The 24,824-nt window shown below is 57.0% G+C and overlaps 1 protein-coding gene across 1 annotated transcript; it reads right to left on the bottom strand.

The window, feature by feature from the left end:
* Positions 1 to 1,461: 1,461 nt before the first annotated feature.
* LOC128901225 (keratin, type II cytoskeletal 5-like) lies at positions 1,462 to 16,029 on the bottom strand. Its single transcript, XM_054183060.1, has 18 exons — positions 15,747 to 16,029; positions 15,496 to 15,686; positions 14,649 to 14,866; positions 13,612 to 13,672; positions 13,302 to 13,397; positions 13,030 to 13,194; positions 12,680 to 12,805; positions 12,258 to 12,478; positions 11,994 to 12,028; positions 5,703 to 6,340; positions 4,838 to 5,052; positions 4,565 to 4,625; positions 4,227 to 4,322; positions 3,885 to 4,049; positions 3,301 to 3,426; positions 2,883 to 3,103; positions 2,564 to 2,598; positions 1,462 to 2,457 (listed from the first exon to the last, which is right to left on the bottom strand). Exons 1-18 carry the CDS (start codon positions 16,027 to 16,029, stop codon positions 2,096 to 2,098), a joined length of 3,315 nt encoding a protein of 1,104 aa, XP_054039035.1. The 3' UTR covers positions 1,462 to 2,095.
* Positions 16,030 to 24,824: the final 8,795 nt, after the last annotated feature.

The following is a 24,824-nucleotide window of genomic DNA, read 5'->3' as shown; positions in this document are numbered from 1 at the left end:
CAAGACCAGGCAAAATGTAAACTCTGCAGAAAGCGTAGACGGAGACCAGGCCAGGCTGCAGCTTCAGATCTCACACAGCAGAGAGGTTCTGGCAGCATAGAGGACGATGTCGTAATGACTCCTCACAACGATGCCTACAACACCGTGTTTCAGATTTTAAAGCTGAATAGAAATGTAGTGCTAGATTAACAACCAAAACAGGTGACTCTTGCTGTAGGCCAAACTCCAAAGTGCTCTTGGCACAGCCCCAGCTTCTCAGAGGCATTGCCTTCTCATCGTCTTCAGTTTGGGCCAAACCCAGCCACGTTCCCCAGCTGCAACCATTCCCCACTGCCTCGCCTGGGCCTCTTCCCAGGTCTGCAGCTTCCTGACCTGCTATGGGGACACTGGTCGCTCACCGCAGGTTGTTGTGGGACTCCTGAACCACCACTGAAAGTGGTTTCTGTCTCTTTGATCTCTTCTTGTGGTGGAGGAACTGAAGCACAGATCAAACACACCAACATTCTTCTCCCATACCCCCTCCTCCAGCAAGACCAAATCCCTCCCACTTGCTCTCCTCTGTGCAAAGAGGAGACACTGGGGGGTCTTGTCCGCCTTTTCAAGGGAGCTGTTGGTGACCTGAGCCCACGGGTTTGGGATGAATCGTGCCTTCCCAGCCCTTGGTGTTCCTACTGCTGGCCAATGAAGGGGAGGATGAGTTAGTGGTCCTCAAGCACTCCTGGTGCCCGTTGGGTGCCGAGCCGTGCAGCCTACCTGGCCACAGCCTACTGGTACACCAGAGGAGAAGTGCTTGGCCAAGGTCCATGTCCCTGCTTACAGGCAGCTGTAAACCTGCCCTCCCACCACTGCCCACCAATGCCATCTTCTTCCCCTAATGCACATCAAATTCTACTAGACTAGGAATGTCATGGAAGGGTGTTTAATTACATTGGTCTGTAAAAGGGCTGAGCCATGTATTCTCAGACGATGCTCCTGCCTCATCTGAATTGCTGCACATCACTTGAACCCCACCAGTGTAGGTAAAGGTTTGTGTTTTCAGGCACTGCAATGACTGATGAGAGTCAAGGGGCACCACACATGGCTGGACACTTGCCTGGCTCCCATTCAGGTCCCTCAAAGCACAGTCACGACATGCTGAATGAACGAACAACCCACACCTCCCCATCAAGCTGCTTCCCCGGCAGCTGAAACCACCTGGCCCAGAAGTGGCTTCCAAAGGACACAAAGACATCATGAATGTTCTCTGCAATTTATTGAGAATGGCAACATCCCAAGGAAGGAGGGCATACACGCACAGAAGAGGAAGGGAGGTGGGGACAGTACATCTTGTTCCATGTCACGGGGGCCCTGTCACTGATGGGCAAGTTTTGTTCTCCTTAGGAAAAGTCCACGCGTGCCTGAGGTGTTACCAGGGGTGATGGAGGGCAAGGACAAGGGGAACTGGAAGCCGCTGCTCCAGAGGGAGCGCCTGCTTCCAGCACACCTGGGGCTACCAGGCGAGCAAAGCTGCCCGGGTGCTCCACCCTGGGGCAATTAATCCCTCTGGCCACCGGCCGAGAAAATGGAAAATGCTCCCTCCCTGGCTCTGCCAAGGGAGGAGTCCCGCCTGCCCCACACCTACCCTGGCCCGAAGGCCAGTGAATGGAAGCAGCAGATGTACTGCACGCAGAAGCACCCCAGGGATATGGCCATTGAGGAGGGGACATGAGAACAGCGGAGGAAAGAGGAGTTTTATACACATTTGCCACGAGGCAGCCAGAAATGTACAACACAGCAAGAGAGGCAGAGCGTTTCCCTCCTGTAAATCAGCTCTCCGCGCTGGGTATCCACGGGTGAGGCTTTTCTTTGCTCAGACAATTCTTTCATCACTGGGCTTGGGGCTAACGAGCAGCTCACCAGGGCTGGTAACGGGACACGGCGTTGCCACGAGTCTCCTTGGATGGGACCAAGCCAGGTCGTCGAGCTGGTACGTGGTGGGCCATGAGGGACACAGTTCAATTCATTGCAGGATGTCGGAGCTGGATTTAAGGAGGCTGGGCTGCTGCTGGGAGAAGATAGGAGATGCTTCTTTCCGTTTTCAGTCTGGCTTTGGGGCTCAGAACCTCACTCCTGAAGACTTGACAGAGGTGGTCGTGACACATCTCCGTACGGAGGACGATCCGCCACCGGAGCTGAAGTTGCCACCTCCAGAGCCGCACACCCTTCCACTTCCCGAAGAGAAGCCGCCGCCGTACATTCCTCCTCCCATGCCACAGCTGCCGCCCATGCTTCCACCTCCGAAGCCGCCTCCTACTCCACATATGCCTCCTCCCATTCCTCCTCCCATGCCGCTGCCGCCTCCGAAGCCTCCTCCCATGCCACTGCCACCTCCGAAGCCTCCTCCCATGCCGCTGCCACCTCCGAAGCCTCCTCCCATGCCTCCTCTGCCTCCAGAGATGGTGGTCCTGCCTACCACAGCTGGAAGAGAAGCACAGGTCACATACAGGTTGCCCACCGCCTGGTGGTATCTCCAAAAAGACACGGTCTTCGACTGCTTCTCAAGGAAACAAATGCGGATACTTACAGACATTGACGTTGGACATGCCATCGTTGCACAGCCTGTGAGGGAAAAGGGCACCAGTTAATCCAATGGGAAGTGCATGTTTCTTCAGCTGAGAATTTCCCTTTTTTTACAAGGTACCTATTCCCTATTCTTGCCAAATTTCCCAATTATTCTTTAACACAAATGAGCAACCTTGAATTTAACATTCTTAAAAGAGATATGGGAAGCACATTTAAGGCTAATCATTATCTTAATCTCTAGAGTGCATGCAAAGATTTTACCCTTACGTAGTATAATCAGTCAAGAGATTTGTCAAAGAGATACAAAGAAAGAGAGGTACCTGTTCTCCTCTCCCTCCAGCAGCTTCCTGTACATGGCAATCTCAACGTCCAGGGCAATCTTGATGTTCAGCAGCTCCTGGTACTCCTTCAGCAAGCGAGCCAGCTCCTCCTTGTCTTTGCTCAGGGCACATTCCAGCTCTTCCAGTTTTACCCTGGCATCCTTGAGGGCCATCTCACCCCGCTCCTCAGCCTCAGCAATCGCTGACTGCAGCTGCTGGTTCTGAGGAAGAAAAAAGATCCCGACTGGTCTCTTAGGATCAGTCCTCAACCCCCAAGTGAAGGAGTCAAGGTTAAAAAAAGGGTAACATTTACATTTAATAAACCAGAGGTGGTTGAAGAAACCATTTCTGCCCCACACATCATCATTTGTGGCCCAACCTGATGCCGGCATCCCGTGAGACACTACCCAACCCCTACCTGCTTCTTGACGTTCTCAATCTCAGCCCGCAGCCTCTGGATGTTCCGGGTCAACTCTTGGATCTCGATCTTGGTGTTGCGCAGGCTGTCCCCATGCCTTCCTGCAGTTGTCTGCAGCTGTTCATACTGATGGCACCAAAACAAAGCAAATCTTCAGTGGAACATTCCTGAAGCCTAGTCAAGATTTGTCAACAGTTTCACAGCTCACGTGCTGCTACTAACCCCTGTCACGTTGGTCATGGGTGCCCAGCTCAATGTAACAGATGGTTCTGAGACTCAGCTTTTGGTTTTGAACTTTCAAACAGATCTTAGTGACACTAATAAGCATCCCTTTTCTTCTGAAAAGCTATTTTGGGCAGGCATTTTCTAGTTAAGGTACACTTTCGGCCATCTTTATGGAGAGGCTTGTGCCATGCATCAAAGTGAGATTCTGGACACCTTGAAAACAGTAAGCCCAATCCTTCAAAAGGAATACAATTCCTCTTGGGACTTCCTTGCACAGGATCCAGCACCGTTAGCCTAAAGAGTTGTCTCACTTTGTCGTAAATTATCTACCCGGGCTCCTTAATTGCTTCCCAACTCACCTGGCTCTGGTACCACGCCTCAGCTTCAGCTCTGCTGCTCTGAGCGATCTGCTCGTACTGGCGCCTGACCTCCTCGATGATGCTGTCCAGATCCAGGTGCCGGTTGTTGTCCATAGACACCACCACAGACAGGTCCCGGCTGATCGTCTGCATCTGAGACAGTTCCTGCAACCAAGACATGAGTTAGCCTGACCAGCTGAGGGGAGAAAGGAGCTGCGACTCCAAGCAGCCTCTCCAGACCAAGTCCACACGGGCACCCAGGGCAACCTCAGTGTCTTTGGCCACCACACATCTCATTGCAACTGCAGCCAACGCCATCCCGGGGGAAGGGAGGGCTCTTACCTCCTCATAGATGCACCTCAGGAAGTTGATTTCATCGGTCAGAGCTCCCACCCTGGCTTCCAACTCTACTTTCGTCATGTAGGCACTGTCCACATCCTAAAGGAAAGATCACAGGGAATACTTTTGTTTCCTCTTGGAAATCCTCCATGGAAATCACCGTCTGTACGGAGGGTAACAGCTGTGACAGAGTTATTCATTTATGCAAATTAAAAACAAGGGACTTCAAATATCAGCCCACAGATCCTACAATCTCTCCGAATTTCCATTCAAGAGCGAGTCCCCTCAAAGCACAGATAAAGCCTGATACTCAGGAGATCATTTTGTAGTGCATGACTCACCTTCTTGAGCACCACAAACTCGTTCTCAGCAGTTGTGCGTCTGTTGATCTCTTCCTCATACCTATGGAAAGTAAGAGTACAAGCTGAGTTTCCTGAATTTTCCTGCCTACGGCCACACTAAACAAACTAAAATTAAAAAAAAAAACAAACCAGAATTAAATATTTAGACTGAAAACGCGATGTCCGCAATTGCCATAAAAAGCACGTGTGTGAAGAAAAATGACTACCAGTCTGCTTGAGTTGCTCCCTGGGTTAGGCTGTTGCTGCACTTACTTGGTTTTGTAATCCTCGACGTATTGCTGCATGTTCTGCAGTTCCGACTCCAGCTGTCCCCTCTGGGCCAAGATGGAGTCCAGCTGCCTCCTCAGGTTCTGGATGTAATTTTCAAAGATGACGTCGAGGTTCTTCCTTGGCCCTGAAGGCCCTTGCTGTTGGAGGAGCTCCCACTTGGTGGAGAGGACCTTGTTCTGTTGCTCCAGGAAGCGGACCTGAAAGCCAACACATGGAGGATCCACCATCACATGGGGAAGAGGAGCAGCATCGCAGACACCCCTTTCATCACGCAAAAAGGATGTCGATTCGCCTTTATATGACCATGCGAGGACCAATTAGTGTTTTGTTAAAAATTTCTGTTGTTGCATAAACTGCAGGATCGGGCAAAGGAGGAAATGTCTGAGTCATATTGAAGCCAAAGGAGCACCAGCTCCAAGTAGATTCCCATCACAGGTAACATGGAAATCTTAGATTTCTAGTCTAGATTTAAAAGCCTGGATATTTGAAAACAAAGAGGAAAAAAAATATAATAGTGAGTACTTAAATGGGAGGATATTTGGAAAGAGAACGGCACAGGAGAGAAAATTTGTGCCTGAAACCTGCAGGGGTTTGGAGGCATCAAGTCTGCTTGCAAGAGTAGCCCATTAGTTGAGCCTGGTGCAACAGGCTGGATTAAAGCCCTGGAGACAGAACTTTGATCTCGTATGGAAGAGAGATTCTCATCTCTTCCCGAGCACCACTTAATAAAAAGACTCCGCTCAGGCTTCTCAGCCTGCCGATATCTAGCTCAAAAAGGACGTTTCTGCAGAACTTGAAAGTTCCTCCCAAATCTGACCCTTAATTGTACCCAGTCCCACCCTCTCACCTTGTCAATGAAAGAGGCAAATTGATTGTTAAGAGTCTTGATCTGTTCCTTCTCCTGGTTTTTGACTTGCTGTATCTGGGGATCAATCTCAACGTGGACTGGCTGCAGGAGGGTTGTGTCAACCTGCACGGGCTGGATTCCAGGGCCACCTCTACCAGGGCCACCAAAGCCTGGCATGCCAAAGCCTGGGCCACCAAAGCCACCCATTCCTCCACCACCCATTCCTCCACCGCCCATTCCTCCACCGTAGCCGCCCATTCCTCCACCGTAACCACCCATTCCTCCACCGCTCATTCCTCCAAAGCCACACATTCCTCCTCCACCCATTCCTCCACCAAAGCTGCCTAGTCCTCCTCCATAGCCGCCACCGAAGCCACCCATTCTGCCTCCATATCCTCCACCTCCATAACACCCACCCATGGAAATCCTTCCACTACCACCGATGTTGTGGAGACTCTTGCTGCTAAAGCCTCCACAACGTCCACCACCTCCAAATCCCCTGGACATAGAGAACGAGCTGTAGCTGCTCCTGCTTCTGCCGCCACCTCCTCCAAAGCCACCACCGATGGCAGAGCAAGAGCTGTAGCCCCTTCTACTCCCGCCTCCAAAGCTTCTGCAGACCGACTGCCGAGACATGGCTGTTTCTTCTGAGCAGAGTCAAAAAATCGAGAAGGTGAGAAAGATCAATGGAGTTGTGCTGCAAGGAGGTGAGTGCGAGGAGAAGGGAAGTGAGTCCCTCTGGCTGGAGGGCAGCAGATGCTCCCTTTTATCTGTTTCTGGAGGTGGGCTGGGTTTGCATGGGCGTGAAGGAGGAGACAGTTCCTGTCTTCATCAGCGTGGCGTGGTTTACAGATTTTCATCTTCAATTTGCCAAACATTGACCCTACCCAGAAACACACCCTATAATGCAGGAGAAAATTAAAAAAGATACAACTGTCTCTACCCAGTGGTAGCCCTCAATGACTAAGAAGTCTTATGCTTTTGTGGTATAGTAACAGTCTGCCCAGGATACACCAGTCTTTTTTATTTCACCTTTCATCCATTGCGGTTGTTTCCCTGCTTATGTTTATCTTTATTTTGATCTTTCACTCCAAAGCCCCATGGCAGGCAAGCGCTGTCGTTGATGCCAAGTTGTAGCATGGCTTTCACAATTCCCAAAACACACCTATGTTACACCCTTCGTCTTCTTTTTACATGGAAAATTGCCTTTGGCTTTGAGAAGTAGTTTCTCAATCTAGAGCCAGGGCTCAGCAAATTGCATTTTGATGAGGCTCTGCGTCTTTTCGATAAATAAAACCTTACCAGAAACGAGATACCGGAGCAACGGTTGGCACTGGAAATTCATTTATTGTTGGACCAAACTCTTACTGAAAGTGAGTCCCGGAGTCTTCGTGCCAAGGCGGTCTCAGCAGCAGTGAAGAAACGCCACGAAGATCACGGACGGGAAATCCCTTTAGGATTTTCTGAAGGTTTCGAGACCATGGGAAGAGGCAGAGAAGACAGCGGGAACTCAGCTGCTCCGATGGGAAGTGCGGGCGGGCGGGCGGCCGGCTCTGAGAATAGACAGGGAGAAGGAGGCATGCAAAATCGTGCTGCCCACATAATAAATCCTGTAACCATTTAAATGCAATTAGCTAGGCAGAGGATGCTGGAGAGCTCAACTCATTTGTAGAGACACATAGACATGAGGAGAACAGAGGGCACAATAACTTTCACTTGAGGAAATGCATGTTTTTCAGCTGCCGGCCTTATTTCAGTATTTATACGCAAATATATTTTTGGCAGACATACAGGCTTGTGGGCTGCATTGAGCCCTCCTTCAGGAAGGGGGGTAGTTATCCCTTTTAAGCTCATCTGTAAGCAGTCACCAGGTTTTAGAAAGGCAGAAGCTTATCAGAATACGCTGGGTTGGATGCCCCGCTGAGGAAGGATTAACTTACGAGTTAAACTTGCAGTAATACGCCTATGACCCATCACGCATTCATCCCTTTGTCTTGCAGACGCCTGCTTATCAAATAACAATTACTGTCTCGTTTTACATTTTTTTTATGGAGCATTAGATTTTTTTTTTATTGCGCAATTCCCCTTTTTTTTTATTAGTTTTCAGCTTTTTATACCCACCTAAGAAATTCTGAGGCTCAAAAATCTTTACGGCTCTGGAGGCACGTAACTGTGCTGGTAGCTGTCGAGCGAGGTGCTCAGAAGTTCCCATAGGACACAGGCAATTAAGTGCTTCTTGAAAATCCACACGAGCAACTCTCGGTATCTTCAGACGTTTAAATGCCTCTAAAAATATCGCGCAGACACCTATTTCCAAAATGCCTAGGGACCCGGACCGTGGCGTAATGTGTAGCTAAACTGGCATTTCCACTGAAAAACACGACTGTCCCTGCCCGTCCTGCTCACCCCACCTCCCTCCCCAGCACCAGCATGGGTTCCTGAGCACACGGGGAAGCGGATCAGGGGACAGACAGGGCTAAAAAATATATATAATATCAACAAATCACCCTGAGACCGAAGGGGTGGGGAGGACGGAGGGGGGTTGGTGGTTGTACGGGTGGTTTCTAGACAATAAATACGTGGGCTGAGAACGTCCCGTGTGGCTTGGTGGTCTCTGGCAAGGCTTTGCCTCCTTGTCCTGGTTTGAGACCCAAACCAGGACACTCCTAAATGCCGCGGTTGGGCCAAACACCTGCCCAGCCTTGGAGGGGCTTGAAGCACAACCTCAACCATCGCTTCAGCCATCAGCCAAAGGACTCGACAACCACCTCAGCCCCTCTCGGGGGCCGCAGCCAGCACCGTCTCCCATCTCCAGGCAAGACCCGGGCTGTGAACACGCTCTGCTTCTGATTTATCAGTCAAACACATTCCACCGCCACCTGCCACACCGCAGGGTTCGGAGCGGGACGTGCGTTTGTAGCTGCTGTAGATATAATCACATAGGTGCACACGCACAGGCGCACACGCGCGTAACGACGTCTTCCCTTGCCTCCCTCTCCATTACCAAATGCACGCTTACGTTTTTCTGGGTTGTTTCTTAGGTTTTTTTTAATTTTTTCTGTGGGCGGGAGGAGGTGATGAGAAAGTTTTCTGGTTCCCAGCCGCGCTGGGAGGAGATGCGTGAAGTCAGCACCCGGCTGGAGTCCCCAGCGCCCGTGTTTCGATAAGGCGCGAGTTGAGTCACGGCCGCGTCGCCGGCCAAGTTTAGGAAATCCAACCGGGATTTGGATATCGACACCATCACCCACTTCCAACGCAATAGGCAGCTTTAGACTGCGGGGATCTCAAGCAACATCCTTGTACACAAAGCCCTAAGGAAGGAAAATGACCTTTAAAGGTCCCTTCCAACCCAAACCGTTCTACGATTCTATCAAAATAAACAGGCAGGAATACAGGAAAAGCTGCTCAAGCCATGAATACTTGGAGGAAAAGGCTCATTTCAGCAGCAGCACTGTCAGTCAACCTGCACTGAGCTTCTTCAACCACAGAGAGAGAGAAATTTGGGGGGAAAAGCAAAGCAAAGCATTTAATTCCCACGCTTTCCATAAAACACATGACATCTAAGTGTTTTCGCTGTGCTTTAGAAGAGACTTTTAAAACGGGGAGGAAATCATGACGAAATTAAATGAAATTATTTCAGGGCACATAAAATGTTTTTGCTCCTCCAACAAAAGGCAGAAATTATGTCACATCTCGGTCCAGCCCGGGAGAATTTTCCCCTAATTGCTGGTGTAATCATAGGAACAAAAGGCGAGGGCTTTTTGGTGTCTGTTTGTCTTAACTACAGCTTTTGTCCACATCTAGAAGCCTTTTGTCTCTTCCTCGGGAGTCATTTGCTGGAGGCAAGTTTACACAGAGGCAGCTGGATTGGGGTGACTCTGGGGGAAGTAGATGTCTTTTCATTCAACGCCATCTCAGGTCCCTTTACGACTCACTGGAATACTTAAGCGTTGCCCAAACCATCTCCCCATCCAAGTAGTTACATGCCTTTGCTGGCAGCCTGGTGACATTCCAAGGTGGCTGGTACGTTTATGTCTCCAGCATTTACAAACAGGGAACAGAGCATGGGATAAGCGAAGTGACTCACCGGGATCGCAGAGCAAGTCTGCGGTTGACCAGGGACGTGATTCAAGGTCTCCTGAGCCAGAGGTCAAACCACACCGGGAGTTTTTAGCTCTAAATTTACAGGTCATCAAAAATATTCTACTTTTGTGGAGAGGTGGGGCTTGGCGGGGGGCTGGGATCTTGCTCTTCCCATGTTCTCAGTTACCTTTTGGAGACACCTTGAAAGCAACCCATGGATCCCTGGCCAGTCCAGACAACAGTAAAAGCTGCAGGGCTGGCTCCAACATGGTGGATGCTGAGGAGTTAGCTCTGAATTAGCTGGAGGGACGATGATCACCCTTCCCTCTTCCACATCGTCCCTCACAGGATGCTCCGAAAGCATTTAGGAATGTGCAATGTCTTTGCCGTGACAGCACCGGCTGTGGGCACCACAGCATCGGGGCAACCTTGGAGGACGGGGAAACACGGGTGGAGGCCGGTGGTGTGCTCGGAGGCTGTGGTCAGTCAGAGGTGGGCTAGCAAGGGCATATCCCAAGTTGGCCAACACAAGCAAGGAAAGGGCTTAGGAAGAGAAAGGGGAAGAGAATGGTGTCCCAACATCAACTGAGTCCGAAAGTCTGCTCTGTTCCAACGGGGCCACCTGCTTCGGCCACCCCAGGAGCACCAGCAGAAGGACAGAGAAGAGCGTCCGGGTTCAACCCAGCTCCCTCCTTCTCTCCGGCCGCACTGCCAGGAGCAGGCTCGTTCCCACGGGTGTCACCAGGAACACCCCGTGTGCTTCCCAGCGTCAGCAGGATCAGACCGTCCCACCGAGCCTGACCCACCCCGGCCACCCCACCCCCGCCAGACCCTCCTTTGCCCCCCCACCACACTCACAAACTACCCACATTTTTAGAGAGGGAAGGCTAAGAAGGACGGGAGACCGGGCTACGCGTGGGCTTTTGTTCCTTTAAATGCAAACTTCAAAGGGCAGGAGAAAGTCAGGTAACGCTTTCAGATCTCAGCAAAAGAGGAGTCTTGTCGCAACACGAAACTCTTTGGTCAGAGAGAAAAACCACACAAACTGACTGCCTCTAGTGTTTATTAGGGTAAGCCACATGCCAAAGGAGGAAGGCTTAAGCAAACAAGCACAAGTGTTCCCATGATCGCAACGGAAAAAAGGCAAACCGTGAACAAAACTAAACATTTTACAATAGCTTCTAAAGAACATGGGTGAAACTGCCGGTATCTTGCTTAGGAGAAAAAAAAACACAACAGACTGCAGCAGGATAAGAAACGTCTTCAGCTGGGACTAGTCACCATTAGGAAATTCTTGTTTGGGAGTTTGCTCCCTGGCTGATGAGTAGCACCGATTAAAATTGCACCACGTCTGGATCCAGCGTGAGCCGGTGAAAGAAGCCGAGCCGTCCCGCGGGCTCCCCGGGACGCACCGTCCCCGAGTGAGGGGCACGGACCGGGCCCCTCCACCCCGCGCCCGTGGGATGCCTCTCGCTTGGACCACGCTGCCTCAGAGCCGCATCCCAGCCGCGTCGGGGGTTCTCCAGCTGATGCTGGGGCAGGTCCCGCTCCCAGACGCGTCCCAGCACCCCGGTGACCAGCAGCGTCTCCATGTCTCCAGGGGGACGCTGGGGCAGCTCTTCTCAAACACCCTTGAGAATCTCAGTCATTAGCTGGTGAATAGACCCGTATTTTGCTTTTCTCTGCAGTTTTGGAAGGATGGCGGAGGTTTAAAACGAAATAGGTGGTTGCCACCGTGGCAAGGAAGGAAGGGGGGGTCGGGGGGGGCCGTCATGAAATTTGCTTCCTTTCTCCTTTGGTTGCCGGGAGGGTGGTGATGAGGGTGCCGGAGTTCCTAGAACCTCCGGGTGCAGGTGTTCTTCAGGATGCTGCCAGACCCCACCACCACAGAGTTACACGCTCCAGAGCCGAATCCCCCCCCAGCACCGAATCCTCCCCCGGAGCCGAATCCGCCCCCTCCTAGGCTGTAGCAGAAGCCGGCACCGCCTGTGTTACAGCTGCCTCTCCCATTTCCAGCTCCGAATCCTCCTCCTCCTCCTCCAAGGCACAGTCCGCTGCCGTATCCACCTCCCCCAGCGCTGCTGCTGCCTCCCACCACAGCTGCAGGGAGGAACAGAAAGTGCGAGGTTACCTCTGATGCCACCAGAAAGCTTTGGAGCATCAATCCCAACCCGCCACGTTCCCTCGGGAGCAGGGAATGGTACTTACAGATGCTCACGGCGCTCTGACACTCTCCAGACATCCTGCAAGGAAAAGAGATGGAGCGTCAGCTCCAGCCAGAGCATCTGACTGGTCCAGCTCCACAAAGCTAGGCTTGGTCCATCAGACCATGGGCATAAAGAGCAGCTATAGGACCGTAGTCCGTAGCTAATGGCAGCACCATTGATATTTTAGTAGAGGAGATGCGATGTGCCACGTTCTTCCCATTGATTTAGCAGGATGCAATCAAGCTCTTGCTGAATCCTCACCCACCTGCACTCTTCTCCTTCCAGCAGCTTCCTGTAGGTCGCGATCTCGATGTCCAGGGCCAGCTTGACGTTCATCAGCTCCTGGTACTCGCGCAGCTGCCGGGCCATGTCCTGCTTTGCCTTCTGCAGGGCTGTCTCCAGGTCAGTCAGTTTGGTCCTGGCATCCTTGAGGGCCACCTCCCCACGTTCCTCGGCGTCCGCGATGGAGCTCTGCAGAGTTTCACACTGGAGGAGAAGAGGTGGACGTGATGAGTGGGGCAGGGGCAGATGGAGCCATGACCCCAGATCACTTGGGCTCAGCTATTCGCAAACACAACAGGTTCCCTCCCGCTTACAATGACTGTTACCAGACTGTTTGCTTTTAGGGAAGCTCTGAAGGGCATAACCCAGAGCTCACACCCATTTCTCAAAAAATGCAACCCCTACCTGTTTCTTCACGCTCTCGATCTCACTCCGTATCCTCTGGATCATGCGGTTGAGCTCAGAGATCTCAGCCTTTGTGTCCTTAAGGCTGTCTCCGTGTTTGCCTGCCGTGACCTGCAGCTCTTCATACTGTGAGGCAGAAGGGAGAGGAGCATGTCAGGTCCACCACGAGCCGTTCCTCACAACGGCTCTCTGTACCCATGCAAGCCAAGGTGACCATGCATGTGCTGGCTCCAGTCTGGCTGCACCAGAACCTGCAACATCCCAGGTCTCAGCATCCTCTGAGCTACCACCGGCAGCTCCTTCCACCTCCCCAACCATCCGTGATCACAACCAAGGTGGGGAGCACTCACCTTGCTCTGGTACCAGGACTCAGCCTCCTCCCGGCTCCTCTTGGCAATCTCCTCGTACTGGGCTTTGACCTCTGCGATGATGCTGTCCAGGTCCAGGTTTCGGTTATTGTCCATGGAGAGAACCACAGAGGTGTCGGAAACGGTCTTCTGCATCTGAGAGAGCTCCTGTAATTCACACCGGATCTGGCTTTAGCCCTGCTGTAACTTCCTTACGGTGTCCCAACCCATCTCCACCCCAGCGTCCCCCTCCGGAGGGCGGCTGGACCACTCACCGCTTCATAAAGGTACTTCAAGAAGTTAATCTCATCTGCCAGAGAATCTAGTTTTGCCTGAAGATCCACCTTGGTCATATAGACTCCATCCACGTCCTGCAGCAGAAATGGGAAGTGAAAATCTTCTGCCTGACGCAAACCCGTTTATCTAACATTTAACCATGAGCCCTTTGGTGCTCCGTTTCTCCACGGCACGTCCGTCTAGGGGCCCTGGTTTGTCTCCGATGCTAATGAACCGGCGCTGATGGAAGCAAGGCATCCTCTGAACCAAGGATGTGCCTTTGTGGTAAAGAAAAAAAAAGTACTTTACCTTTTTTAGGAGCACGAAATCGTTCTCTGCAGCTGTCCTTTTGTTTATTTCCTCTTCGTACCTGTTGATTATAAGGAGGGAGATTGAATCTGTCTGCTTGTTTTGGCTCTGGCTGCTGCTGGCAATGAGGCGTTGTTGGCCTCAGACTAACGAACGCAGCAAAAATAGACCTGCCATGAGCAAGATTTATGGACAAGCAACGGCACTTTGCCTTTCTGGACGTGTCCAACAGCTCGCTGAAGAACGCCAGCAGAGCGGAGTCCTCTCTCTGCTGACACCGAGCCCTGGTGGCTGTGGTCACTCCATCTCCTCCAACAAGACCCAAGGACCTTCAGGTCCTCAACACGGGCCATTTCCAACCCCTCATTGGGGCAGGTAATTCCTGCAGACCATTGAGTGGTAGGGATGATCCCCCAAAAAACCTCAGTTTTCAACCTGCAACCTCATTAGAGCATGGGATCTGCTTGATCCTGACGAGTCCCAAACACTCTTTCTCACCATTTTTTTTAACTCCTTCAGTGGAAGCATTTCTCCAGGCTTTGTTCTGGCTTTTCCAACTGGACAAATTAATAAATAATAGCAGGAAAAGCATCTTGTTTGTTTGTTTGTTTGTTTTTACCCCACATCGTCCTTCCAAAGAAAGCTCTAAGCTTTGAATCATGAAGGATATTATGGGAAGGAATCCATAAGGAAATCCATGAGGAAATTATAGTAGGATGTAATAACTGATCTAATTAGTTCATTAAATCATAATGCCATGGATTCTTAAGTGAGGAAAACAAACAGTAGAGGATCCTGCTGTAGTGAGAACCATAACTCAGACAACAATAAATATTGAGAAATACTTCGAAAAATCACCACCTATTGGCAAAACACAGCTGATGAAAACTTCCCCAAAACCTTTTACATTTTCTAATCATTGAAACAAGTGAAATATTGCCATTTCTTATCATCCCTTGAATTTTCTGACTGTTCAAGGTCAGTTTTTCTCTCTATTTTTTTCACCCCCAGCCATGACTACGCTGAGAACAACATACTTGGTCTTGAAGTCTTCCACCATATCTTGGACGCTCTTCAGCTCTGAGTCCAGCTGATGCTTCTCGCTGGAGAGACTGTCCAGCTGCTTCCTCAGCCCGCTGATGTAGCTCTCAAAAAAGGGGTCCAGGTTCCTGCCACCCGTCCCTGTGCCACCCTGCTCCTGCAGGAGTTTCCACTTGGTCTCCAGGACTCGGTTCTGCTGCTCTAGGAACCGGACCTAAATGAGAGTGGGCGGAAGAGGAGTCAGACTATTCCCAAAGGCATCTTTTCATTGATTTTTTTCCCCATAATTTTTTCCCGCTTAATGCGTTTAACCTTCCTGCCTATTCTCATCTCCAGCGAGCCATAACTCCAGGGTCCCACTGGATGGGTGGGACCACAACTCTAGGATGAGCAGGCAAAGGTGGGTCACCTTCTCTCTCCAATCTCACAGTCTCTAAGCAGGAGAAACAGGGTGCACACATAGCTTTGGCATCTTCTCCTTAAAAACAGGCCAAAACACCCAAAGTCCTTCAGCCCTGAGGATGGACAGAGTCTCCATCAGCTCTTCTGAGGATGCTCTGCGTGGAGTACCTGGTCCCACACGCACCAGCACCATGGTCTTCAGAAACAAGGATCCTATTGCTGGGTTTCTCCTAGGGAAAGTCACCTTGAGACCTTGGGAACCTTGGGAAAGTCACTTCTCCAGCCACCACCCCTCTGTCTGCGGGGGCTCTTTGGGGTGGTCTGGGCAACGCCTGGCTCTCTGGGTGTTATTGGGTGGGTTCCTCGCAGTAATTGCAACCCGCACGAGCTGTGGTGAGCTCAGACCCCCACCTCCCCGCCCCGGGTTGAAGCCACTCTCACCTTGTCAATGAAGGAAGCGAATTTGTTGTTGAGCTTCTTCATCTCCTCCCGCTCTTGTGTTCGCACTTGCTGGATCTCGGGGTCGATTTCAAGGTTGAGAGGGGCCAGCAGGCTCTGGTTGATGGTCACTTCCCTGATGCCGCCCGGTGGGCAAGGGGGAAAGCCTTGACCCCCCATCCTGCCATCAAATCCTTCATCAAAGCCACCAAAAGAACCACCGAGGCCTCCACCAAAGCTACCTCCAGCCCCACCACCATAGCAGCCACCAAATCCTGCCCCGGCACCGTAGCCAAAGCCTCCTTGGCCACCAGCCCCGAAACCTCTGCAGACACCACCACCTCCACCAAATCCTCTCAGTGAGATGCTTTTACTCCCTCCCAAGCCATAGAGGCTCCTGCTGCTGAAGCCACCGGCATTGCCGGGTCCCCTGCATCCTCCACGGGACACCGAGCTGAACGTGACCTTGTTCCTCCCTCCGAAGCAAGCGGAGCTGGAGCTGAATCCCTTGCCGAGACCACAGGACTGGCGAGACATGGTGACGGGTAACCCCAAGAGTCAACCCGTGAAGAGAGGAGAGAGAAGAGCCGAGCGGTGCGGTGGCAGGAGGAGGTTTGGAGGCAAGAGGAGGTGAGTCCTGTGGGTGCAGTGCCCGGCTGCCCCTTTTTATGTGCTCAGGGAGTTGGCCGGGTGTCAGGGGAGTGGAGATGTCTTTTTCTTTTGCTTCTATTCATTGTTTTAGGGCTTAGAGGAATGGCCTCCTCTCTTTGCCACCAGCATGACCTGCCTCAAAACACTCCCTCGAGAGCTAAGAAAAACAAAGCTATTGTTGGTGTTGGAAGGACAACTCCAAATCAAATTCCCTCAGCTGCAACTGTCAGCTGGTGACAGGCCTTTCTGAGCCTCTTATGGCGATGACAAAGCAGTACAAATTCCTTGACACATTACACCCTCAAGGGAAACCCTTGTTTTAGCTAAATCACTCATTTTGAGCCTGATGGCAGGTGCTTGGTTCACTGAATTCCAACAAAAACGTGGTTTCCCAATCGCAGCCTCAGATGCACTTGGGTTCAACCTCCTGCTCAGAGGAGGTTTGACTTGGGTTGCCCAAAACTCTTTCACAACCGGAGAGCATTAGCCCTTGGCAGGGTTATAAAATTAGTTTTATGTCAAATAAAGAAGTCTTAGAAACACTTTTAAGCAGGTTTTGAAGTCGTTTTAGATCCCTCTGACTGGTGTAAAGAGCCTGGAGGCACACGGAGGGGTTCACAGAGGCCAAAATATCTTGATATTTGTGTGTTGCACGCCCTGCGCCGAACCTCAGCGGGGTCCAGGTGCCACCACCAGCCCGAGGAGCTCTGCCCCCCGCCCAGGATGGCCCGTCCCCATCCCTCCTTGGCTGGAACCTTCCGGGCATTGCCGGGATACTTCCCGAGCATCCTCGAGGGTCTCCAGCCGCAGCACGTGGCACTTGGCAAAGCCGCTCCCGCCCTTACCCCCATTAACAAGCGCGCATTGTTTAAATAAAGTAGGACTTAATTGCTTAACCGCTTTTAATTTATATTTTAATGAGCAGAGGTGTCTGAAGATGCCTTCCAACTGCGGATCCCCATTTATCCCGCCATTTAAAAAAAAAAATAAAATGCCGTAAAACTTCCCCCCGAACCACAAGCTGCAGCCGAAGCTGTGACAATAAAAGCCAACTCTGTAATTATCCCTTTTATTGGAGACACTCGTGGGAGAGATTTCGGGGAAGCAGTTCCAGCGACGAGTCTATTCACCCCTGGCTTTTTTTTTGTTCTTTTCTGCAAACATGCAAATGTGGGTCCCGGGCACATCTCTGTGGGAAGGCAGGAATTTTCCTCCTGAACCTCATCGGGCATTTGTTGAGCTGCCGGATTTTCAGCCTGGGGGGGAGGTTGCACGGCAGGGAAGAGGGAAAATGGTGGTTCCCTTTGGCGATGAGCATCCTGCACGCCCCGCTCCCACCCGGAGACCCTTCTCCCGCCCCGGGGACTGGGGGATCCTCCATTTCCCATCTCCCGGTGGGGACGCGGTCGGGGCGAGGGGGGAAGCGGCTTGGACCCGAGGGAAAGGAGGCGGCAGCTGCGTCTCCCCGACCTTACGCAACCGGCAGATCTGCCGAGAAACCGAAGGAACCTGTCGGAGCCCAGCGTGGAGCTGCCGGGAGTTCCCAGCACCGGCTCCTGGCACGGCTCCCGCCTCATCGAGAGCCAACAGAGCTCCCTGCTACACCCATGGAGTCCTGCCCTACCATGGCGGGGTGGGAAAACCTTGCTGGGACACCGGGGCTCCCTCCCAAATCCATCCGGCATCCCAAGGTTGAGCATCTCGGGGGGCTGCAGCGCTTGCCGGGCTGGTGAGGGCACGAGGAGCAAAGCAGAGGTCTCCTGGGCACCCAGCGTTGGCCACCATCACCCACCCAGCGCCAGCGGCAGCAAGGTTTTGGGATGAGCCTCCCGGGGTGGGAAGCACGCTGTGGGGACAACCTTCTTCCCAAAGCCACGGGGCGGGGAGCGGGGACGGAGCCCACGGGACAACCCAGCCCCACTTTCATTGCCTCCCCCATGGCGGGCTGGGAGGAGAGGTCAAATTCCAGCAACTCCTCTCTCCTCCCAAAGCTGTGACGGCAGCAAAGCCGACGGAGCACGCGGCAGAGATTAGGCCTTTCCAAACGCCGGAGACGTGAGTCCTCCTCTTCCAGACCAGCCCGTGGCTCGGGCTCCTTTCCTGCACCAGAAATCCAGATAAAATCTCAACATCACGTTGCTGCGCGGTTTAAATCTACGTGGCTCCATCAGGAAGGACCGGGACATCCCACCCGACGTGTCCGGGAGCTCCTCAGCTGTTGGTCCCCACACACACCTCCACCTTTCCAGGGGTTTCTCCTCTCCCTACGGACAGGGGACAAACCCCCAGACCTACACACGTGCCCAAGAGCTTGACCAGGCCACGCTGGAATGTCAGGCTGGGAGGAGAAAAGAGGCTCTTCCCATAGAAAAATGTAAATCTCCAACTCCTTTGTGTCCTTCCCCAGCCCAGAGGGGAGTCCTCACCCCGGGGGGGTTTGCAGCTCCACTAACACCGGCAGCGTTTCTCTAACGAACTTCCGAGACTCGCTCCGGGCTCCGCAGGGCCACGGCAGCAGCATTGGGCGCCCACAGGTCCCCGAGCGTGGTGGCAGGCCCCCACCGTGGTGGGGTGGCAGCCGTGGGGCAGGGACCCGCAGGCTCCGTCCCCGCAGGTTCCATCCCCGCCGGCGCCAGGGCCAAGGGTTCCTCTGCCGTGGGTCTTGCATCGTCTGCTGGTGCCTGGGGGGGGTCTCGGGGGTCTGAGAGAGGAGCAGGCACGCTCCCTGCACCTCAGGAGATGAACCGTGGCAGGATGGGACCTTCCCTGCACCATTCTGTGAGAGAAACTGGGATTTCTGCTCCTGGGAGCTGGTGGTGCCCAGCATCTCTCCCGAGAATCGCAGGGATCACGACGCTGGAAGCAGCACGGTCCCACGGCTGCCACCCCAGTTCGTACTGGGAGTGTTGCAGAGCCGTTGGTGGGCACCGGAGCCCCCTGCAGCGAGCGCAGACCCCGGCCGGCCGGTGGCACTGGGCTCCCTGGCCTGGCAGAGAGGGCTGGGAAGAGGAGACGTGTCCTCGCAGGGGGGTTAAAAAAGGCTCCGGACAACCCCGTGCATCGAGCCCGCAGCCGGATACCCGGGAGATCCACAGCCACGGGCGTCCCCCGTGTCCCCCTGGGCCCCGCACACGGGCAGCGTCCCCCCGACCGCAGCCAGGGGAAAGCGCAGCGCAACCAGGGCCCCCAAATGCCCCCGGTTCCACCGCAAAGCCGCGCCGGGACCGCGACCGACCGAGAAAACCCCCTTCGCCGGGCCGAGGGGCAGCGGGAGGCTCCCGGCTGCTCGCCCGGCAATTAGTAACCAGGCAAATTAACAGGGCTGGGCCGTGAGCTGGGAACCGTAAAAGCAGAAATAGCGAGGCGGGTCCGCGGAGGGATGAAAGCGGCGCGTTGCGGGAGACGGGCGGCTCCCGGCGGAGCCGCGGTTGCGGGGAGCGAAGAGCCCCCGGCGCCGCCGCAGCGCACACGCAGCTCCCGGGCGGCCCCTTCTCCCCCGGCCCCCGCCGGCGCCGCTCCCCGCGGCGACAATTCCCATCGCTGCGGCCCCGGCACCTCCGTCGGATGTCACCTCGGGTCCCGGCGCCGGGGACGGCTCGGCCCGGCCCGGCTCCGCGGGGGGGAAACCGGGACGGGGGTCTCCCATCGAGGGAATATTGGGGGTAATTCCGGAGGTAGCCAGGAGGAGCCTCCGCCTTGGACTGGGAAGGGGAAGCGGGGACGCCCCTGGGGACATGAGGGGGGATTTACCCCGGGCGGGGGCAGGGTGGACCCCCGGGGGGGGATGTCCCCCGGCATCTCAGCAGCCCACACAAGTGCCGTATAACCCCATCCCATAGGAATAAAGACGCGCCCGACACCAATTTCCCCCCTTTTTTTCCTCATGTTGGGAGAAACCGAGCACCGAGCATCCTTCGTCCCCGCTGAGGGCAAACGGGGACACCGAAACGGGGCACATTCAGAGGGAAAAGGGTCGTGCTGGAGACACCTGCGATGGGGAATTGCACCTTTAAGCATCTGTGGGCGGCTGGGGAGCGTTTGCAGGGCAGAGCATCTCCCCCAGCCCATTCCCCCACCCCAACGGTGCCGCCTGGGGCCAGAACATTCATTTTTAGTGGAAAAAGGATGAGGAAAAACGGGTCTGAAGCCTCAAAGCCTTGTGGAAATGGAGAAGTTTCTCCGAACGCCTGCAGATCTGGCAGGAGGATGGAGAGGACTTTCCCCCGTGCAAACATCCCTCGTAACCCATAACCTGGGGGGTAGAAATGAAGATGTTACAGTCTCTGTCTCTGATGTGAAACAAGCAGAAAAGGAGCGATTTGGGGAAGAAAACTGGACAAATGGGTGAGGGAGCACCGCTCCCTTCAGCAAAATTGGAGCCCAGGCCGGGCGGAGGATGGAGGGAGGGTTTGGGACCCGCTGCTGGACCCAAGGGGTTGAAGCAATTGGGATGGGGGGATTTTGGCCCCCAGACCCCCCCCCCCGCCGGCGCAAAGGGCCACTTGGCTGCAGCATCACCCCCCGACAAAGTGCTGGGGTCACCCCGAGGGTGGGCGAGGGGGGGGAAAGGCAGATGGGGGGTGATGGAGGTGGGAACCGAGGGGGCTGCGGCCTGTGGGATGTCCCTGCATCCCTCCATCCATCCGTCCGTCTGTCCCTCCATCTGTCCATCCATCCACCCATCCCTCCCTCCCTCCCTCCATCCCACACCGGCCCCCCGCCGTCCTTGGGGTGCACCGTCCGGGGACAGTAAATGCAGAGCACCCTCTAAAGGGCAGAGAGGTGCCGGGAAGACGAACCACCCACCCCCACTTTTAGGGGGCAGCCCCTCCCCACCACCCCACCTTCCCCCGCCCGGGTGTTCACCAGCACCCGGGGGACGCCCCACGCCTGATCCTGGGGTGATTCCCCCCAAAAAAAGGGCAACACCCTCCCCAAAATGTGCCGGGTCTGGGGATGCTTCACCCCCCTGGAACAGGGGGAAGCCGATGGGGCCGGGGGGGGGTGCCGGGGGGCAGGCGGGGTTTCGGGGGTCCCGGGGGGGGGGGGGGGGCAGCACCCCGGGAAGGGCGCGGGGGTGTGCGTGTGAAACTCCGCAGAGCTGAGCGTGGGGCGGATCCTGCCCCCGACGCTAATTACAGGCGTGGAACTCCCCGACGAGCCCCGGCTTGTCGCTGCGCCCCAACACCACGCCTGGGCCCCGGCGGCGGGGGGGGGACCACACGAGCCTCCCCCCCACCCCCCCACCCCCGCTGTGGGGCAGGGACCCCGTACGACGTGCGTGTTGCACACGCGTGTGCGAGGAGGGGCACACGCCCAGGGGCGCCCGCCCGAGCACCCGGGTTTGGGGGGGCCCCTTCGGCGGGTGCTGCTCATTTCCACCCCAAAATGCTTGTGGCTGTGGGGGTCACGGGGGGAGAGGTTGGGGGTGAAGGAGCCCCAAATGGTGCATTTCCAAAAATGGAGGGGGGGGCCGGGCTCAGAGGGTCCCACAGAGGCTCGGGACCCCTCAGAAATGGGGGTTCAGGTCCCATCAGTTGGGGGGGCACAAAGCACCCGGGCTGGTGGCTCAGCTCCGTCCCGACACCTGGGTCCCTTCCAGGGTCCCCTTGTCCCCTTCAGTGCCCACCGTGACCCCCCCCCCGCCACGGGCTCAGGACCCCCAGACCCCATCACCCCTCTCCCCCCACGGCCCCAGAGGAAAACAAGCGTCCGGGTCGTCCCCCCCAGCGCGCCCCAGACCCCGGGACACCCCAAAAGAGCAGCCCCCCCCCCCCCAACAAACCTTGGGCCCCCCCCCGGCAGCCCGGGGACACCCGAAAACCCCGCGGGCAGCAGCCGGGGCCCGGCAGGTCCCTCCCGGTGAGTCACGGCTCCACCCGCGAGATGAGCTGAGTCAGGCATCAGCCTGCCCTGGCCTCCCCCTCCCAAACCCCAGCCCGGGGCGGGGGGGGGCCGCAGCCGGCCCGACTCCCCGGGGATGGACCCCCAGGTGGTCTCGGGGGTCAAATCCTGCCAGCGGGGACCAGGTCCTGGGGGGGGGAGGTGTCCCCAAGTTGCATCCCTGCCTCAGTTTCCCCACACAGGGCATCACCTCCCCCCCACCCCGGCTTTTTTGGGAGGTGATGGGTGGTTTTAACCCCCCCCCGCCCCGGGACCCTCTGGGGGTCCCACAAAGCCTCGGGGTGATGTCGGGGACCCCCGAGGTCACCCCTGGCCCCAGCCGGGGCGGGGGGGGGGGGGTGACACTGAAACCCGGGGTGCCACCGCACCCTGCCGGCGACAAACCCAAAATCCACCCCCCCACGGGCGTGTCCCCCCCCGGCCTGTCCCCGGTCTGTCCCCCTCCCCCGTCACCCCCCCCTCATCCCCCAGCCCCCCCCCGGCCTGTCCCCCCCGACGTGTCCCCCCGGCCTGTCCCCCCCGGCCTGTCCCCGGCCTGTCCCCCCCCGTCCCCCCCCCCTCGGCCTGTCCCAGCGCAGCCGGGACCTGCCCGCTCCTGCCCGGCCCCGCCCGCCGGGACCGGCCCTGCCAGCTCCCGTGGCCCCCCCGCACCCCGGTTCTGGGGTCCCCCCCCGGCGGGGAGGGGGGTTCTGCAGGCACCGAGATGGGGGCCTGCTTCGGGGGGGCCCTTCCACCCTCCCACCCCCGTCTTGCATGTGGCGCCGAGCTGCCACCCTTGGGGGGCTCAAGAACGCCCCCCGGGTTCCCCCCCCGGCTCCAGCCAGCCCCGTGCCTCAGTTTCCCCCGCGCGGTCACGTCTGCAGGAGCCCCAGCTTCTCCCGACGGGGGGGGGGACATGGGCTGTTCCCCCCCTCGAAGCCCCCGGCCGCATCCAGCCCCCCCCCTCAGCCCCGCCATTGCTCGGTGGGGTTTGGAGCCGGGGGTCGGGGCGGGGGTGGGACCCCGCAGGAGATCTCACACACACACACACACCCCCGGGGGGGCCCTCAGCATCCTGCCCCGCCCGCCCCCCCCGCCAGCAACCCGGGATCCGGTCGCGGCGGCTCCGTGCCCCATCCCCGCTCCTCTGCCGCCCCCCAGCGTCCCCGCCAGCCCCACACTGCGGGGGGGCCGGCGCTGACACCGGGGCCGGGCGAGAAGCCTGCGGGGGGGAGTCCCCAAACCCCCCCCCTGCCCCCGCCCCAGCACCCCGGTGAGCCCCCAAACCGGCTCCCAGCCCCGCCAAAAGCAGGGTGAGCCCCGAGGGAGCTGGGCGCATTCCGGGGGGGGGGGACACCCCACCAAAGCCCACCCCCGGCAGGGTCGGGGTGGTGCTGAATTTGGGGGGGGGGTCAGAAAAAGGGGTGCAGGGCGCTGACCCCACTTTAATCCCCCCCCCCGGGGCAGGGGGGGAACACGGGCACTGCGGCTGCTCCCATCCCCCCTTATTGGGGGGGGGGGTCAGCTCTGTGTGCCCCCTCCCAGCCCAGTACCAGCCCCGCTTTGGCCCAAGGTGTGTCCCCCCCCCCCGGTGTTAGGAGCCCCCCGGGACTGGGGGTGTCGGGGCGGCTCTCGGGGGGCCTCTGGCGGCTGCTGGTGCTGCCGCCCCCCCCCTCCCTTCGCACCGCACCGAGAACTGGGGGGTCTTGGGGGGCCTCCCCCGCCCCTGGGGGGCAAAGCTGGCAGGGCTGGGGGCATCGGGCATCGCGGGTGGGGGGGGTAGGGAAGCTGGGGGGGGGGGGAGCAGGGGACCCCACAGGCCCCGGAGCACGTTAATTAACTGCAAGCGGTAATTAGGGTGCAGACGGCAGGTGTCACCTCCGGACCGGGAATGGGAGGCCGGGGGGGGGGGGGGGTGCACCCCAACTCCGGGAGAACCCCAAGACCCTTCCCCCCCCCCCCCCCCCCAGCCCCACATCGCAACCCCCCACATACACACACCGCTAAGGGGTCACCGGGGGTGCTGGGGGGATGCTGAGCCCCCCGCCTCTACCGCACGGGCCACCCACAGCCCCCCCCGAGCCCCCAAATCCCCCCCCCCCGCCGCCACGTCCTTGCGGGAGCGGGACCCGGCCCCGGCCCCGACGGGCGGCTAATTATTAACCCAGGGCCAAAGTCCCCGTTCGCCGCCGCCTGGCTCGGACCCGGGGTCCCCCGTCCCCCCCCCCCCGGCGGGGGCACCTCGGGGACGGCTCGGAACCGGGGTCCCCCTCCCCCGTCCCCCCCCCCCGGCGGGGACACCTCGGGGACGGCTCCGAGCCGGGTCGTCCCCCCCCCCCCCCCGCCCCGTGTCTGTCACCAGCGGCTTCGGTGGCCCCGGCTACGTCCCCCGTCACCTCCGGGGGGGGCGGGGGGGGGGCTCGGGGGGGGGAATCCCATTAAACACACGCCACCACCCCCCCACCCCGCTATTCCCGGGGCTGGATCTCAAGGCGAGGGGGGGCTGGGACCCCCAGACGGGGCTGCTGCGTGCCCCCCCTGCGACTGCGGATCGGGGGGGGGGACACGGGCAGGCGGCGGGGGGGTGTCCCCTCCTCCCTGGGTGACTCTGGGCCCCTCTGGCCCCGCTGTTGGCGGAGGCCCCCCCCCCCCCGCCCCGGGGGGGCGACCCCGCGGGTCTCGGGGTGCGGGGGCAGCCGAAAATCAAAGGCTCCCACCATTTTCCCCCCCCGGCGGCGCCCGGCGGCTCAGTCCCGGTACGAGACACCCGAGAATCCCGCGGGGCTGGGCCTCAGGCG

This window comes from Rissa tridactyla, chromosome 24 (assembly GCF_028500815.1).
Source record: "Rissa tridactyla isolate bRisTri1 chromosome 24, bRisTri1.patW.cur.20221130, whole genome shotgun sequence".
Taxonomy (NCBI): domain Eukaryota; kingdom Metazoa; phylum Chordata; class Aves; order Charadriiformes; family Laridae; genus Rissa; species Rissa tridactyla.
The sequence above is the reverse complement of the archived record's forward strand: the minus strand, read 5'-3'. Positions and strand labels throughout refer to the sequence as shown.

Coding starts and splice junctions, on each gene's coding strand:
- LOC128901225 (XM_054183060.1), bottom strand. CDS start 16,029: ATGTCTCGCCAGTCCTGTGGTCTCGGCAAGGGATTCAGCTCCAGCTCC. Junction 12,479..12,679: donor TCGAGAGCGTGAAGAAACAG/GTAGGGGTTGCA, acceptor CTTCTCCTCCAG/TGTGAAACTCTGCAGAGCTC. Junction 2,458..2,563: donor CATGTCCAACGTCAATGTCT/GTAAGTATCCGC, acceptor CTTCTCTTCCAG/CTGTGGTAGGCAGGACCACC.